The sequence below is a fragment of the Talaromyces stipitatus genome, genomic scaffold (assembly GCF_000003125.1).
Source record: "Talaromyces stipitatus ATCC 10500 scf_1105507295491 genomic scaffold, whole genome shotgun sequence".
NCBI classification, from domain to species: Eukaryota; Fungi; Ascomycota; class Eurotiomycetes; order Eurotiales; family Trichocomaceae; genus Talaromyces; species Talaromyces stipitatus.
In genome coordinates this window covers 189,897-205,491 of record NW_002990122.1, presented here as the reverse complement: position 1 = coordinate 205,491, position 15,595 = coordinate 189,897, and the positions used below count along the sequence as shown (strand labels likewise).

General features: G+C 45.0%; 7 protein-coding genes across 7 annotated transcripts, besides 8 other annotated features; 2 read left to right on the top strand and 5 right to left on the bottom strand.

Annotated features, from left to right (window-relative positions):
• Positions 1–395: 395 nt before the first annotated feature.
• Positions 396–436: a microsatellite.
• Positions 437–470: 34 nt separating this feature from the next.
• Positions 471–2,558, bottom strand: TSTA_108270 (reverse transcriptase, putative; the record flags this gene model as incomplete). The annotated part of the gene is made up of 2 exons (XM_002488350.1): positions 471–1,289; positions 1,368–2,558. 2 exons carry the CDS (start codon positions 2,556–2,558, stop codon positions 471–473), a joined length of 2,010 nt encoding a protein of 669 aa, XP_002488395.1.
• Positions 699–4,178: a mobile genetic element.
• TSTA_108260 (uncharacterized protein) lies at positions 2,724–3,179 on the bottom strand (the record flags this gene model as incomplete). The annotated part of the gene is made up of 2 exons (XM_002488349.1): positions 2,724–2,742; positions 2,865–3,179. Coding segments are annotated over 2 exons (334 nt in total), but the record flags the coding sequence as incomplete, so codon positions are not given.
• On the bottom strand, positions 3,381–4,824 carry TSTA_108250 (uncharacterized protein; the record flags this gene model as incomplete). Its single annotated transcript, XM_002488348.1, has 2 exons — positions 3,381–4,256; positions 4,645–4,824. 2 exons carry the CDS (start codon positions 4,822–4,824, stop codon positions 3,381–3,383), a joined length of 1,056 nt encoding a protein of 351 aa, XP_002488393.1.
• A 623-nt stretch (positions 4,825–5,447) lies between these two features.
• Positions 5,448–5,523: a sequence feature (C-rich).
• Positions 5,524–6,011: 488 nt separating this feature from the next.
• Positions 6,012–6,206: a mobile genetic element.
• A 26-nt stretch (positions 6,207–6,232) lies between these two features.
• Positions 6,233–6,634: a mobile genetic element.
• TSTA_108240 (uncharacterized protein) lies at positions 6,401–7,485 on the top strand (the record flags this gene model as incomplete). Its single annotated transcript, XM_002488347.1, has 2 exons — positions 6,401–6,533; positions 6,653–7,485. The coding sequence occupies 2 exons, from the start codon at positions 6,401–6,403 to the stop codon at positions 7,483–7,485; spliced, it is 966 nt and encodes a 321-aa protein (XP_002488392.1).
• Positions 6,631–7,152: a mobile genetic element.
• A 774-nt stretch (positions 7,486–8,259) lies between the features above and the next one.
• Positions 8,260–9,020, top strand: TSTA_108230 (uncharacterized protein; the record flags this gene model as incomplete). Its single annotated transcript, XM_002488346.1, has 2 exons — positions 8,260–8,716; positions 8,746–9,020. The coding sequence occupies 2 exons, from the start codon at positions 8,260–8,262 to the stop codon at positions 9,018–9,020; spliced, it is 732 nt and encodes a 243-aa protein (XP_002488391.1).
• A 713-nt stretch (positions 9,021–9,733) lies between these two features.
• TSTA_108220 (uncharacterized protein) lies at positions 9,734–10,469 on the bottom strand (the record flags this gene model as incomplete). Its single annotated transcript, XM_002488345.1, has 1 exon — positions 9,734–10,469. The coding sequence occupies one exon, from the start codon at positions 10,467–10,469 to the stop codon at positions 9,843–9,845; it is 627 nt and encodes a 208-aa protein (XP_002488390.1). The 3' UTR covers positions 9,734–9,842.
• Positions 10,470–13,491: 3,022 nt separating this feature from the next.
• Positions 13,492–14,115: a mobile genetic element.
• On the bottom strand, positions 13,684–15,175 carry TSTA_108210 (uncharacterized protein; the record flags this gene model as incomplete). Its single annotated transcript, XM_002488344.1, has 4 exons — positions 13,684–13,887; positions 14,150–14,737; positions 14,780–15,001; positions 15,164–15,175. The coding sequence occupies 4 exons, from the start codon at positions 15,173–15,175 to the stop codon at positions 13,684–13,686; spliced, it is 1,026 nt and encodes a 341-aa protein (XP_002488389.1).
• Positions 14,156–15,055: a mobile genetic element.
• Positions 15,176–15,595: the final 420 nt, after the last annotated feature.

Below are 15,595 nucleotides of genomic sequence, written 5' to 3'. Positions count from 1 at the left end.
GGACTTGGCAGTGGGGCAAGAAGATGTTAAACGCCGAGATTACATGAATGCCTAAAGCAAGCTAGTTAGTTAACTAACTTACGCCAACCAATCTAACTCCCGTATGACCGATGTGTGTGTGTGTGTGTGTATATTTAACGGCCGTGGTTCGTGACTCGCACGCTTCCCACCGATCCCTGCTGGGACATAGGCCGCCGAGGGGTAAGCCTCGGGTTTCGGGTCCTATCAGATTTATGTACAAATAAGAGACTCTTTGGCGCATTTCCATAGCTGCCGTGGTCTTACAGGAAGGTCCACTTTGAGTGGGTTTTAGGTATTTGCCAGCTGCAATGGTCCGCCTACACTCCATGACCTATTACTCCACCACTATTATAACTGAACAGTAAGTTTTGCAGAGAGGGAAAGAAAGAAGAGAAGAGAAAGAAAGAAAGAAGGAGGAGAAATATAAAGGAAGAGTAGGACTGTCTTAGCTAGGTGCTAAGGAGAGGTTGGCGAGGGCAGATATCCTCAAAGAAGTGGGTCTCTGCTAGCCATGTGGCTAGCTTTTGTGCTCCTTTAGCAGTGCCTAAGAGAAAAGAGATGACCTCAGAAGGGGGCCCAGGAGGCCGAGGGGCTCGTCTCTTAGCTATATGACAGAAGAAGAAGTGCAGAGGTGCTTTTCGTGCTCCGCATCGGCAGAGAAGATAAGCATCATCATGGTTGAAGCGTTCATGGTAGTCTGCAAAGTCTCCGTGACCAGTACGGGCCGCAATAACATGGCCGAGGTCAAGTCGGTTGAGTTGAAGCTCCCCAGGGCGCTTAGGGGAAGTGGTTATTTCTAGATCTTGATAGCTCTGTGGTGCCACCTTCTCCCATTGTGACTGAGCAGCGGATAGGGATTGAGTCTTGGCGTATCTCTTTAGCGAGGCGTATGAGGATTTGTGAGGAGCAGGAGGGATTGAAGCAGCTCCCTCTTTGGCAGCGAGATCAGCCGCTTCGTTCTCAGGGATTTTGACGTGTCCAGGGACCCATCGGATTTGGATAGATCCGCTTTTGGTGTGAGGAAGCCTTTTGCGAAGTGGCCAGGCGGCTGCAAGGGTGTGGAAGGATTCAAAGATTTCTTGGGAAGATCCTGTAGAGGGAGATAGAAGGCGTATGGCAACTTCCAGGTTGTCAAGGCAGATCCATAGGTTGGTAGCAAATTGAGCTGTTGGGTACGCTATTGCTGCTTGAGCGCCAGCTAGAGCTGCTTCTGCTTCTGCGTTGAAGACCTCTTTCCCGTGTCCGTATGAGAGTGAGGAGCGGAGGAACTGATGGTGTGCTTAAAGTCTAATATAGCCACCCCCTGCACGTCCGTCTGCTAGCCTAGATCCATCTGAAAAGATTACAATATCTGAGCTAGGGATGGTACGTTGAAAAGCCATGAAATTAGCCGCTGCCTGTTCCTTAGTGCGTCCCATGGGAGCTCCTATTCGAGCTTGAGCATTCCCACGAGGCTCGCGAGGGTGCCAGGGAGCGTATTGGAGAGGGTTTATCTGTTCAGAGTTTGGGAGGGCCAGTGTACGGCGGGCAAATCGGCTGATTTGTTGGCCATTACTAGCGATCTGTTCTGCGCGTCTTCGAAGTGGGTGATAAGGGTCGAGACGCCGTAGGCGGACAGTTGCAAGGAGGGCTATTCGATCTAGTTCGATTTCTGGTGGAGAGAATCTAGACTCTCGATAAAGGACTGGCTTTAGGGTTGTGCGGAAGACTGGAAGGACTGCTCTTGCGCCTGTTAGTATTACTTTAGTTAGTTTCTCAAGATGTTCTCCAACTCGGTTTGAAATCTGGGAAGGTCCAGGGCGAGTACGTCCTGGCCACCAGGTTTCTGCGCCATAGTATGCTTTATGGAGTACACAGGCTGATACAGCCTGCTGTAGTAAATCAGGTTTAACTCCTTGAACAGTATTCCCTAGAGAGCGAAGAGCGTTGGCCATAGTAAGGGCTTTAGATGCTGTTTCTCTAACGTGCCATTTGAACGTTAGCTTTTTGTCAAAGAGGATTCCTAGCCATTGTAGATATAGCCGTTTAGTGTTTTCTGATATTGTAATAGATCTAGCTTTCACTGAAGGTGTGCGGGTTGGGTCCTGGTCTGCTTTATGTTGGGAGAAGTGAAGAAGCTCGTATTTATCTGGTGCAAATGTAATGCCCTCTGCAGCGCCCCAATTAAGAGCTTCTTGAAGTGAGTCTGATAAGGCTTCGCAATTAGTAGCAAGAGAAGTTGAGATCGCTAGGTTGGCTGCGTCGTCCGCGTAACCAAATCTGTTCCTTGGGTTTCCTAGACGGAATAGAGGCGCTATGTAGAGCATGAATAGAATGCCAGATACTGGGGATCCTTGTGGAAGACCGCAGGTAATGTTTGTTGAGGGGCCGATCTCTCCATCGAGTCGGATCTGAACTGATCTTCCAGTAGTGAAGGAGGCAATCCAGAGAACGAGATTGGTTGGCCAGCCCTGCTCACGTAGTCTGTGGATTAGTCTGCCAGGAAGTACGGAATCAAAGGCGCCTTTGATATCTAGGGTAAGGAGTGAGGCAGTCATGCCTTGATTTAGTGCTTGTTTAACATCATGTGTTAGGCATGTGGTCAGGTCAGTTGCAGATCTTAGTGGGAGAGCCCCAAATTGTTGCCTTGCTAATACTTTATGGTGTATAGAGATCCATGCCATATTCTGTGCCACTAAGCGCTCCAGTCCTTTGCCAAGTACTGATAGGAGAGCGATTAGTCTGTATGATCTAGGTGAAGACCAATCAGTCTTTTTTGGTTTCTGGATGATTGCTAAGATTGCGTGTCAAAAGCATTTAGGATGATAACCAATCTTTAGGCACCCTTGATATAGCATTAGTACCTTATCTTTGATCAGAGGCCATGCTACTTTGAGTATGCAGGTTGGGATTTCATCTGCGCCAGGGGCTGTGTTTCCTGCCTGAAGTACTGACTCCTCCACTTGTAGCATCGATATATCTGGGAAGTAGAGACTAGTGGGAGGCACTGCTGGGGAGTCCAGAGGTATGTCTCCTGCCTCTGCCGAGTTCTGGAGAAGATTGCGGACTAGTACGTCTCGTTTCTCGTGTACAGTAACTGCTGGGAGGCTGTTGGGCCTTAGTGGATCTTTTAGTGGAGGGCTTCGGAAGATGCCTGTAGACTTATGCCATTTGCTCATGTTAAAAACATCCTTCATTTGTGTTACCGTAGAGAGCTTCTCTCGCCAAAATTGTCGTTGAGACCATCTAGTTATCCTGCGGAAGTCTGTCTTTGAGCAGAGGCCTAAGCAGTAATTGTGTAAAGCTTTCTTGCAGTCTTTGTTCCACCATGGTTATCCTATGCCTTGTGTCATGGTCCTCTTAGCAGAGCCTCTATATGCTCATTGAATTGCAGATGTTAGTTTTTCAGCAAGGGCATCAAGATCTTCTTCTGTTGCGGCTGAGCTCTCGGTGCCAGCGAGATTAGAGGCGAGGAGCGAGAGGAAGGAGGTGTGGTCTAGTGTGTCAAATCTCAGTTTCTGAGCTGTTTCCTTGTATCTCTGATCCCATGGAACAGTGGTAATTAGTGGTTGATGATCAGAGGTAGCATCTAAGTGGCTCGCTATGCTAGCTTTGGCTCCTGCGAGTGCCAGAGGGCTTGAGGCGAAACTGAGGTCTAACACGTTACCCCTTTCATGTGTGGGACAGTCTATGTCGGAAATGAGTACTAGACCCTGGAGATCCAGCCAGTTGATAAACGGCTCTGCAAAAGTTGTAGGGCTGCGTTGTAGCGAGGGTTGCCATCTGTTGTGTAGTAGGTTGAGATCGCCTGCAAGTATCGTTGTTTGAGGGAAATACGCCTCTGGCAGGGTTGTGAGAGCTTTCGCGGCTTCACCTGCTCTGCTGCAGCCTGCTGGGGCATTATAGATGTTAACTATCAGAGCAGACTTTCCTGTGGGCGAAAAAATCTGAAGGAACAGGAGATCCGAGGCTTCTTTAGTGTCAGTTGTAAAGGGGCGCAGCTGGGAGGTCCGGATGCCTTTCTTCTTTCGGACATAGGTGAGGACTCGTGGTCGGCCACTTATTGCCCAGCTATCAGTTGGGGAGAAGCATTCATATGATGGATGTTTTTTTGTGATCTGTCGGCTGAGGTCTTTGAATGTATATGGTTCTTGGATTAGGATAATATTGATGTCGCTAGTGTATGCCAATGTGAGGGCTATTTCATGTGCGTCTGGCGCGTGCTCTACATTCAACTGTAGGATTTTGAGATGCGCCTTTTGAGTTGGATAGTGATAGATCATAACTCCTATTCAAGAAGAGAGGCGAACCGGTTTTGTGGTTGAGGGGTTGTAAAACGGACTGCACGAGCTGTAATGGGAGGATCTTCAGTTGGGGCGCGAGGTGGGGGGGTTACTGAACGGAAAGGAGAGATAATCTTATGGATTAAAGGCTGTGATGGCATCTCATCTAATGCCATAGGTGTTTCTTGTGTGCCTATAGAGAGCTGAGAGCTACATCCTCTTTTAGTTCGAGCTTTTGCGAGGTTTATAGCGCAGGATTTGCGGATCTCTGTTTGTTGAGCTTTAGTATGTTTAGTATTGCCTTTAGGGTGCAGAAGGCATTCTGCGAAATCAGCTAGATGTAGTCCATGGCAGTGTATACATCTAGGAGGGCATTGATGAGGCTCTGGGGCTGTGCAGCGGTTGACATGGCCCTCTTCAGTATGCTCTGAGGAGCCGCATAGTCGGCATCGAGAGGGGCGTGCACAGGATCGTGCATTATGCCATTTCCAGCATCGTGTGCATTGAATAACTGTTGTTTTTTTAGAGAGGTGACGAGCATTGGTGATAGTGCCAAAAAGACGTAGCTGGATAGGCAGTGGTGATTTCGTGCCTTCTGGGAAGTTGACAAACCAGCTTGAGGAGAGAGTATCAGGGTTGGCAGCGCTCGTAGTGGTCTCGCTAATAGATATAGGCTTGAGCCCTGTAGTTTCGCTAATTTCTAAGGATAGTAGTGTAGGATTGACAGGGATTAGAGAGTATTGACCATCTAAGATTTGGCCAATTTTCCTTGGCACGTTGGTGACTCGGTACGAGACCCATCGGGAGCTGCGTTCTATCTGGCAGTTAACAAAGAATGCAGAGATAGTCTCTTTTTAGGCCTCAAGGACTGGGAGGGCTTCTGGAGATGAGGGGCATAGTGCAAAGCCAGTCTTTGTAGCTTGGACTTCTTTTAGTGCTGCACTATTTAAGTTTAGTTGAGATCATAGGCTAGAGTAGATAGCGTAGGCTTCCATTTTTCTGGCTGCATGGTCAGCTGGGAGGCGTACGAAGAGCTGGATGTTAGGAAGGGGTTGTTTTACCAGAGGTATAGGCTTTTTGATGGAGGCTTTAGGGTGAGTGGTGGGAGTTAATTTGACTGGGGTATATTGGGTAATAGTAGCATAAGTTGACTGGTTAAGACCTGAGGGGGGATGTGAGGGAGGGGGTGAAGGGGGTAAGGGATTTAGGGTGGGGGAAGAGGAAGGGGAAGGAGACAGGGCAGGTAGAATGGAGGTCGTCAAGATACCGCTAATATAAGTGTTGAAATGTTGTTGGGCTACCGAGGCGAGGTCATCGTTTAGAGTGGTGAGGGCTCTCAGTAGGTGAGGAGCAAGGCCGGTGGTTTAGCTGCGGTGTTTATCAAGGAATACAGCTATGGGGCTGAAGATCTTCTGTCCTTCAGAAGCTCTTGTTGTGGCTGCAGACGTGGATTCCAGAAGGGCTGTCTGTAGAGGGCCGTCTGTACCAGGGCCTTTACGCGCCATGGTGTTGCCGGGCGCGTTGAGACGCGTCAAAGGCTGCACTCCTGGGAGCTAGGTGGTAGAGAGGGTTGAGGATTTTGAGCCTCCGACTGTTTGATATAAATAATTATAAGGAAGTCGCCTATCAACTCGAAAATCGTTTTTTTTACCTACAACTCAGGGGTTGAAGCTATAGCTAGTCTCGGAACGACTAGTGTCACGTGACCTTACGGTCAGATTCTTTACAAGAACTTATGGTGTTGATCCTTCAAATTTCTCGAAACGCTTTCGCGGTGTTACGGGCTCAAAAAAAGCACAATACAACAATCAACAATTACTGAACAACGAGCAATCAAAGGCGCTTATAAAATGGATAAATCAACTTACCGAGAGAGGCCTGCCACCTACGAATTCAATGTTAGCCAACTTTGCGAGGGATATATAGGGTAAAGAGCCTGGGAAAAGTTGGCTAGCCGTTGGATAAAGGCTCATTCAGATCAGGTCATTTCTCGCTTTTCCACAGGCCTAGATACGGATAGGAGAAAGGCAGATTTGGCATGGAAACATGCATTATATTTTGAGCTTATTGGCCGGAAAATTACGCAATATAACCTTTCCCCAGAGCAAATTTACAATATGGACGAAAAGGGCTTCATGCTTGGGATAACCACAAAAGAGAAGAGAATCTTTTCTCGGCGCAAATATGAGCATGGAGGACTCAAGCAGCATCTTCAGGATGGGAATCGGGAATGGATAACCACAATTGCTTGTATTTGTGCCAATGGAACCGCTATACCACCTAGCTTAATCTATATGGCAAAATCAGGCAATATCCAGGATTCTTGGCTCCAAGATTTTAATCCTAAAGAGCAAAGATGTCTTTTACAGCCTCTGATTCAGGATGGACTAATCATGAGCTCGGATATCAATGGTTGGTGGATGTTTTTGATAAAGAGACAAAATCTCAAGCTAGCCGGGGATGGCGCCTCTTAATCCTCGATGGCCATGGCTCCCACGTCAATATGAGGTTTATTGAATACTGTGATAGGAATAGGATATTATTGGCAATATTCCCGGCTCATGCAACTCGTACTTTACAGCCTCTTGACGTTGCTTTATTTGCTCCTCTTTCCAAGGCTTATACCAAGGAATTGAGACGATTTTTGGATGATTGTCAAGGATTGACCCGGCTCAGCAAACGGGACTTTTTTCGGCTTTTTTGGGCTAGCTGGAAAATAGCTTTTACAAGCGACAATATCAACTCAGCCTTCAAAAATACTGGCTTTTATCCTTTCAATCCGGAACTCGCTATACAGCGTTTTACTCAAAAACCTGAAATCCTGCCATCATCAAGTGAATCATCGGCTTCAATTATCAAAGCAGAAGATTGGCGACGTATTTCAAAGCTTGTGAAGGACGCCGTTAGTAATGTTTATGAAGAAAAAGCTCATCAGCTTCATGATACCATGCTTCATCTTTCGACAGAGAATATCTTGCTCAAAGCCCAGGTTGAGGGCTTACAAAGAGGTATTTCCAATATTAATAAACGCCAGGCCAAGAAAAGAACATTATTATTAGATTTGCCTGCAGAAAATGAAGGTGGTGCTATCTTTTTTAGCCCTTCAAAGGTTCAGCAAGCTCGAGATCTTCAACTTCAAAAAGACGAGAATGCCGCGCAAGAGCAAGCTCGTAAAGATGACAAAGCTTCAGCAGCAGCTTAGAAAGCAAGCTAAAGAGCTTCAAAAGGTTGAAAAGGCTCAAATCCGGCAAAAGAAGCGAGAACAGCGCCAACAAGAGGCTATAGAGAAGTGCATGAGTTTCAGTACGTTGAGATTTAGATTACTTCACAAAAGCAGTTGATTTTGGTTCCAACAGAATGCACAAGTAGAACTATGGAACGGTTTGCAAATACCACAAAATTACAAGAATCCCTTTAAGGGCGTCCTTTTTGGTGAAACGGTATTACGTTTGAGTTTCCAAGAAAAAATTGCAAAGTTGGTGATACTTGACTAAATTAGGTTTAGCGGAAAAGCGTTCTAACAAATATCAATGATAACGGGACGGAAAAAGATTTGCTTCTGTGCGACAGGGAAAGAGATCCATCCATACTTCTAATCACACACAGAATGGCTAGCTCGGGTCGACTCAACATTAGAGTCTAACTCCGTACTAATACTATCTTTTATCATCAGACAACCTGACAATAAATGTTCCATTGTAGCAGCCAGCTCAACTTTTCTTAGTAAGCTCACTTTTCTAAACAAGTCGCCTGCCGAAGTAGCAGTCTGTTTTTCGCTAACAAGTTGCAGAGTTGCTCCAAAGAACGTACTTCATGGCCACTGGTATATTGACTCTAAGTTGACGGCTATCTGACTATCCCTCGAAGGATTATTTTACCTGAATTCATTACGTTATTACGCTACAAGCGTCGGTTTTCGAAAACTCGCTCCTGCTACCCTTTCCGGCTCACAATTGCTTATCGGTTAAGAACAAGCATGTCTGCATCTCCGAGCAAGGACGAGTCAAGGAGCGATTATGTTGCCAATCGCACTCCTGTCGACGCTAATATAGACCACACTTCGTCTATGAGATATTGGAATAAGACCCCAGCAACGGTTAATGCCATGCTAGGTGACCTTGGTAGCTTCTCATGGTATTCACGTATTGATCTGCGCGGTTCGGCGAATTTCTTAGCCAAGGTTCGTCGATTAGTACCAAGTACTATGACTCAGAAAAGATTCAAGCTCGGTGTAGATTGTGGCGCAGGTATAGGACGTGTGACCAGTGGTCTTCTCCAGCAGGTTTGTGAAGTCGTGGATGCGGTAGAGCCAGTAGAGAATTTTGCTTCTCTTCTACGGCAAGCGCCGTTAAACGAACATGGATCGGTTGGAGATATCTATGTCACAGGCTTGGAAAACTGGTATCCTACGAAGAAATATGACCTAATTTGGTGTCAATGGTGTGTATTGGTCATATTACAGATACACAACTGACCGAGTATCTCGTGCGCTGTCGGGCTGCATTGACGGAGACTGGAATTATGATCATTAAAGAGAATATATCGTCGGATCCCGCCGGAAATGATATGTATGACGACTTGGACAGCAGCGTAACGAGATCGGACCGGAAGTTTCGAGAAAAATTTAAAGAGTCGGGGATGACCTTGGTCACATCGGAGATACAAGGGGGGTTTCCGAAGAAATACAAACTTCTTCCGGTCCGATCTTATGCCTTGCGACCGCAGGCCAGGGCCTAAGCGATTTTCAGTGGCCAACGTTTCTGAACAATTCTCATACCATTGGACATTGGGAAGCCAATGTCGTTCCAATAAAACATTCGAACCTGCTGTTGCCGCTACGAAGCAGCGGATAGTCTTGTGCAGCGACATCATACAGTACGTAGCATTTTATCCTACGTTCGTGCTAGAAAGTTCAGAGAGCTGAAGGATGTCTTTTATTGGTATATTTTTCGGGGAGCGGGTGGGGGGGCACATCGTCTTGTCATCTCCGGAATAGCCTCGAATTTAAGTCACATCTACACAAAAGTTTTTATACTTCGAGCCATGTAAGTAGATAAATTATCAAGAGCGACAGCTGTAAAGAATCTGTAATGTGATGCTTCCATGCTGCGCTTGGTAAGTATGAATCTCTAGGTCACTGATCATCCTACACTTTCGTATCATATCACGTGTCCTACGTATTACTTCCGGACTCTATCTTTCCTTTGAGCAATTTGATGAAGTCGTAATGGTCTAGTGGCTCGAAAACAGCAGTTCCAATTTCCACCCTACGAATTCCTCGAACAGAAGAGAGTTCACGGATGCCAGGGTCAGCCTGAAAGCTAGCAATCGACATGTTTGATATCAAGTCGGGTTCGAAATAAAGGCGGAGAAATGCTAGCCTGCGGCATTCCTTCAGGAGTTGAACACATATCAGCACGTGGAGGGCAGGAAGATGAGAATTGTTATCGTCGGATTCAAGGTATTTGCCCATTTGGAATTAGATATGCAATATCAATAGGAAGACTCAACATGGAATAGGAATAGGAACCAAGTCAGTCACAGCAAAGCCAACACTAATTAACTACCCCCACCCTCAGCTTTCATCCAGGGATACGAAACGCGACACCAGTCAACAACACCATGTTCGGGTAAAATTCTGTTCTTGGAACGTTGCGGCTTCTGCACCGTGGGGCATTTCTGAGCGTTAATAAAACGGTAGAATTTGCATTGGATTCCCGGTATGTTTCGCTTTGTGTGCCCCTGGCTGCAAAAGTGTTCGTTGAAGGCCGCTATGCAATCTGGCCATTCTTTCTCAAGATCTACACGGTGGTACCAGATGAAATGCATTTCTTCACGCGTGTATCTTGGCCGAGGTGGTCTTCGATGTCCACTTATTGTGGTTGAGGTGGAGTAGGCGCTGAAGACCAAGTTAGAATCTTCATATTTGTGCCTCCCTACTGATGCTTTTCGTTGTAGTTCCTTGTTGCTACCGCCGATCTTTGTGAGATATCTTTGCTCATGACTGCCGTGATGTGTCTTTGGCGGGAGTTGATGCCGACGACCAGCCTGCGTGTCCTTGGTAATGTTGATTTGCAAGCGTCGAATCGAGGAGTCAAAAGGGTGTCGTCGCCCCTTGATATCTGCATCTTCTTGCTGCGGGTTCAACAGCGATCTGATGGACATGGAAGTATTGACTGCTGTCATGGTGTGCTAGGTATGTGGTGAAATCATCGATTTGAATTACAGGTCACAGACTGAATAGGAGTATCGTCTAATACGTAAAAGGGATCATATCAGGAATTATTAATCGGTGCGTGTATATAAACATCAAATTCATCCTTATCCATTAAAGGAATGATATTCGGTGAAGTTTACTAACATTACTCAAGATACCATAGTACGTTCTGATTTTAAGACGGAAATAGGGGCTCGAAAATACGGGCTCGACTTAGTACATCCAGGTTAAAGATGGAGTCGAGCTTTTAACATGCTAACGAATAGTATTTGGTGTATGTGAAGTAGCGTCCTACCTGAACCAGCGAATAATCGTGGACATGACTTAGACAGGCCGCGGGAATTTCCACCGTATTTGTTTTAGTCTGTGACCTAAAGGCTAACTGTCTTATCTGATAGACTGACTGAGCTAGTAATGGTAAATTCCTAATATTATGAATCTATGACTGATCCTAAGAACTAGGGGGTGTGGATAATGAGGCGTAGTTATTCCCATGTGCGCTAGTGCACGGGAAAGTTATCCCGTTCCATAGCTGAGGCAACTTTATCTAGATTAGGAATGGTAACAAGCCATCTACACCATCTAGCTCACCAGGGATAATTAGTAGCTATTTAGCGGAATCTAGTAATTCATTCCTACTGGTCTAAGGTTAGCGCCTAGCACAATTTTGCCAAAGCCATGCATAGTTAATACTGTCTAGAGCAACCCCTATATCACCTATTCATAGCTATTATTCTCATTGCATTATTATTCTTTATTATGGTATAGTCCCGCCTAATGCTCACTATAAGGGCATACTTGAATAGAAAACGTAACATGAGGAGAGAAAGAGAAAAGGACACAAGATTTCGTCATTTATATAAGTTTATATAGAAAAAGGGAACGCTCATGCTGGGCTGGGTTCGGCGCTGGATATCTGTATAATTGTATACACCATATGAGTGTCAAGTTATGAAGTCTTGTTAAGGGGCAGATCAGTTAATCAGAATGAACCTTTGCCATCTGGAAATGACTTCGAGCTCCAGGTTGCGCTCCAGCATACTGGGCGTAGAAGTGAATAAAAACGATACAGATTTTCTAGTGAGGGCTTCACCTAAATCATATCAACATAAGGTCAGCTCATAACATCCACTATGATTTCCATTTCATTCCTAGCGTACCTAGATCATTAGCATTGTCGAGTAGATAGCGTATAGAAGCATCTATTCACGTACAAGACTAGTATATCCCTAACTATACTCGGATTATGCGGGTCCTTGTGGTATACTAGTAGTAGTAGTAGTAAATTCATTACGCCTGGAGGCACTAAGCCTAAAGGGCTCCAATACGCTATCTGCTTTCTATTGCATACACTGTGGTCATAGTCTCATTTCGAAATGAAAAGCTGTACCAGATTCAAAAACCTCTCTAGCCCATACGCTATATCTTTATCGTTTCTTCTTTGTCGTTGTAGTTATAATCCCCAAAAGCAATAACCCATCCCTCTGATACTCTAATACACCGGACCTCCCACGCGTCCATTCTCGATGTAGTTTTATGAACCTCTTCCCTGAGTAGCAATTTACCAAGAGTACTTCTCACATTAGCGCCCGACGTAGCTGGCTGCCTCGCTGGCGGCAACACCAGATAGCAGACGAAAGATTGACAAATCGACATAGGACTGAACCAGTAGGGCAGGTGAGTTATCATCAGCAAAGTCTGGCGAGTATCAATTGATAGTAGGTGGTTAGGTTAGTGATTTAAAGGTTCATCAATATCGTGAGGCTATTGACATGTTCTTTTGTGTAAAGATTATAGCCTTCGGGCCGATATTTATCCGTACGGGATAGAACACCTCACTCCTTAGATAGTTTCCTAGATAACAAGCAGAAAGGACAAGAACGTTGAGAACGCTCCAACAAGATATTACAATCCCCAAAGGGGAGCGTACAACTGATATTTCTACTACTGCTCATAATCCTCGGCAACCAGATCTTCCTCTAGAATCTTAACATTTTGAAACTCCCCTGCCAGGTTGTCCCAACCAGTAAAGTTTTTCCTACTGGAGTTTCGATTTGAAAAGTTCTTAGCTTTAGCTAGATCATGTAGTCCAACTTACTGAAATCCCTCGCCATAAGAAGGTGACTTTCCACAAGGGACTATGGTATACTATGTATAGGCTACCGAGTATATTTTGGATGTGTCGTGCTAGTGTCCCATCGCTTAGCGCACCCTTAGTGGGGCCGGACAATCATAGTGGGTAGCCGAGACGGTGAATTAGCCAATCACTGTGTATGTTTTCGCCGTCTTGTCGGATTGCTGGGTTAGGGTTAGGCTACTTCTGAATAGTAGCTTACAACATGACTAGTAATATTGTACGTATTAAGTTCCCTGAGGTCTGTCTTCCATACCATAAATGGCTCTCTTATATGTACTTTGGAACCGGAATTGAGCTCAATTCTCGATACATTCCCCGTGGCCGTCTCTCCCTCCATACGTCCGCGGTCACTGATTTAGCTCCTAGAGCTGAGCTGTCAGCCGGAAATAGACCTTTACTGATTTCATCATTCGAGTTGCGAAAATAGAAAGGCCTTTCTTTTTGGCATTGTTAGGACAACAAAGTCTGAGTCGTGATTGCTCTATTGTTCCCAAGAGGAGATCCACTTGTCCTGAGTATTAGACATCCTCTGAGATGATAGCCTATTCTTCGGCTGCCGACACAAAAGGCGGTGTATAGTAGGGCTATAATCAGAAGTAGGAGGCCGGCCTGCCATAAAATAGGAGATGATCCACATCGATCATTTTATAGCAGAATGTGGGTTACTTGCTGTGCTTGATAAATGTGTCATATAAACTAGTGCAGGCTTGTCATCGATTAATCGATAAGGTGCCGATAAATAATCGTTATCGATGAGCGATAACGATAAATTATCGATGATTCATCGATGATTTCTTGGCATTACGGCTAGGGACTTCGATCAAATAGATGTTAAGAATAAACTAGTATTTTTCCTCTGCAATCCCACTCTTGTGCCAGTTTTTTAAGCACTCTATCCTCTCAATGTTTTCTGCTGATAGTTGAGCCCTTTCCCATGAGATTGTACGACGGGCCCCTAAGAACACTCGTTCTGGTTCATCGCTCATCGCTGGAATCGATAGGATATCAATCGCCATGTATGACAACCTTGGCCAACGCTTCTGCTATTAATCCTGACACCACCATGTCAAAGCACTCGTGCGGATCTCATATGGAGACTCAGAGTTGTAATCTTCATATTCATCTTGACTTGCTGGCCGAGCAAACTTCCCTAGATCATGTGCAATCTGATCAAAATCATCAAGATCTTGAGTATTCCGCTCATACGATTGTACAACCATATAAGTAGGAGCCTTTTGCCGATACTCCTCCTAAAGCTTTTTAACCTTCAGCAGTGCAGGCTTTTGCCAGGTCTTTCTCCAGTTCGCCTAAATATATTTTATTTGATGAGTAGGATGAAGAATGAGAGCCGCAGCATAAAGGGGTGATTCATCTGACTTGCTGTAGTATTTATTAAAGATATCCTACCCATTCTGAATCCGAGCACAGAATTCCCTATCTGATGCAAATTCAATCTGTAATAACTCAGAATGACTCATCATATACTTCCGAATAGTGATTGCTAACACTTACAAGAGCTTTCTCGAAATGCTTAATGATGATATCCATCACAAAAAGCACATTGTCAATTGTAGCTTGATCTTCTTGGGTTTTAAGAGTTGCGTGATTAAAGAGACTCAGGAACTTGCTAGTTCTATGGAGCCTCTCCCAATCTAATGGGGACAGATACTCTATCTCAAGTATGGCAAAGTGCCTTTTCGTATAAGTATCAATAGCACCATCAAACTGAAGCACCACATAGAGTATATGATACCAGCTATTCCACCTGGTACGGTTATCAAGTGGAATCAACCTCCCTGCAAGATCTTTAAACTCTTTGGTTCGGCCAGCTGAACAACGAATGTGCGTCACTATATTATGGAGTTTCCCTAGTGGCCCTATTTTATAAATAGTGACCTGTCTTTGCAGCTCCTCGTCTTCCGTGGCTTCCGTGACTTCTATTTCATCCCATGAACTTAATTGTTCTATTTCCAGTATATTTTGAAATAGAAATGCTTGCACAGCCAAGTTGATAACATGGCCAATACAGAAGATGCGACGATATGTAGGATCCCATTTAATTCCTTCTTCCTGAAGATACTTTCCTAGTACGCGACAAAGCTTATCATTTGCAGTGTGATTATCACAAACAATTGACCCAACCTTTTGCTGGATACCGTAGTCTTTCAGAACTGGAAGAAGAGTGGCGAACTGCTCATCTCCACTATGGTTTCCTACAGTCCGAAGAGCAAGGAGACCCTTGCAAAGCCTTTCTTGACTTTGTTCAACAAAGTGAGCACAGATTCCGAGAAAGAGAATCCGATTTGGCGATGTCCAGATATCAAGTGAAAGATGGATACTTGATGATGCGGATTGGAGTTTTTTCTGTACAATATCCTTTTGAGCTTGCCAGGATTGTTTAATTCTCTTGGTGTTGGTTGCTTCATGCAATCGAGATGTGTCAGATAAGCTGGCTTTCCAATGAAGCCATCAAATGAAGCGATCAATCCGAAACTGTTATGTGTAAGAGAATGGTCTCAGGTTTACCCCATGGCCCATGGGATAGCTTACAAATCAGCTCAGGAGAAGGTCTATATAGACGCGGCTTTGGAACATGATGTACTTAGAAGAAGTGAACACACAGAACTGAAAGAATCACCTATTGAGATTGACTCAAGTGCTTCGTACGTACGTATATGCACCTTAGTGCACCCACACTGATCAGTCTTGGTTGCAAAACTAAGACAGATTGGCAAGGTCTCTGAATTCTATATCGATAGTCACCTGTGGCTACAGAATAGAACCGGATTCCAGGATTTGAGCTTCTTAGTGTAAGAAACCAAGTCCAGTGGAAGAGGGAGATTTGACGCCGTCAACCTGTTGACGAATCGAGTCTTTGCTAAAAGGCTTCCTCATCTCTGAGCGAGATCTAGAGAACCTGTGGCCTGGGATAGGTTGTTATTATAACAACATTCTAGA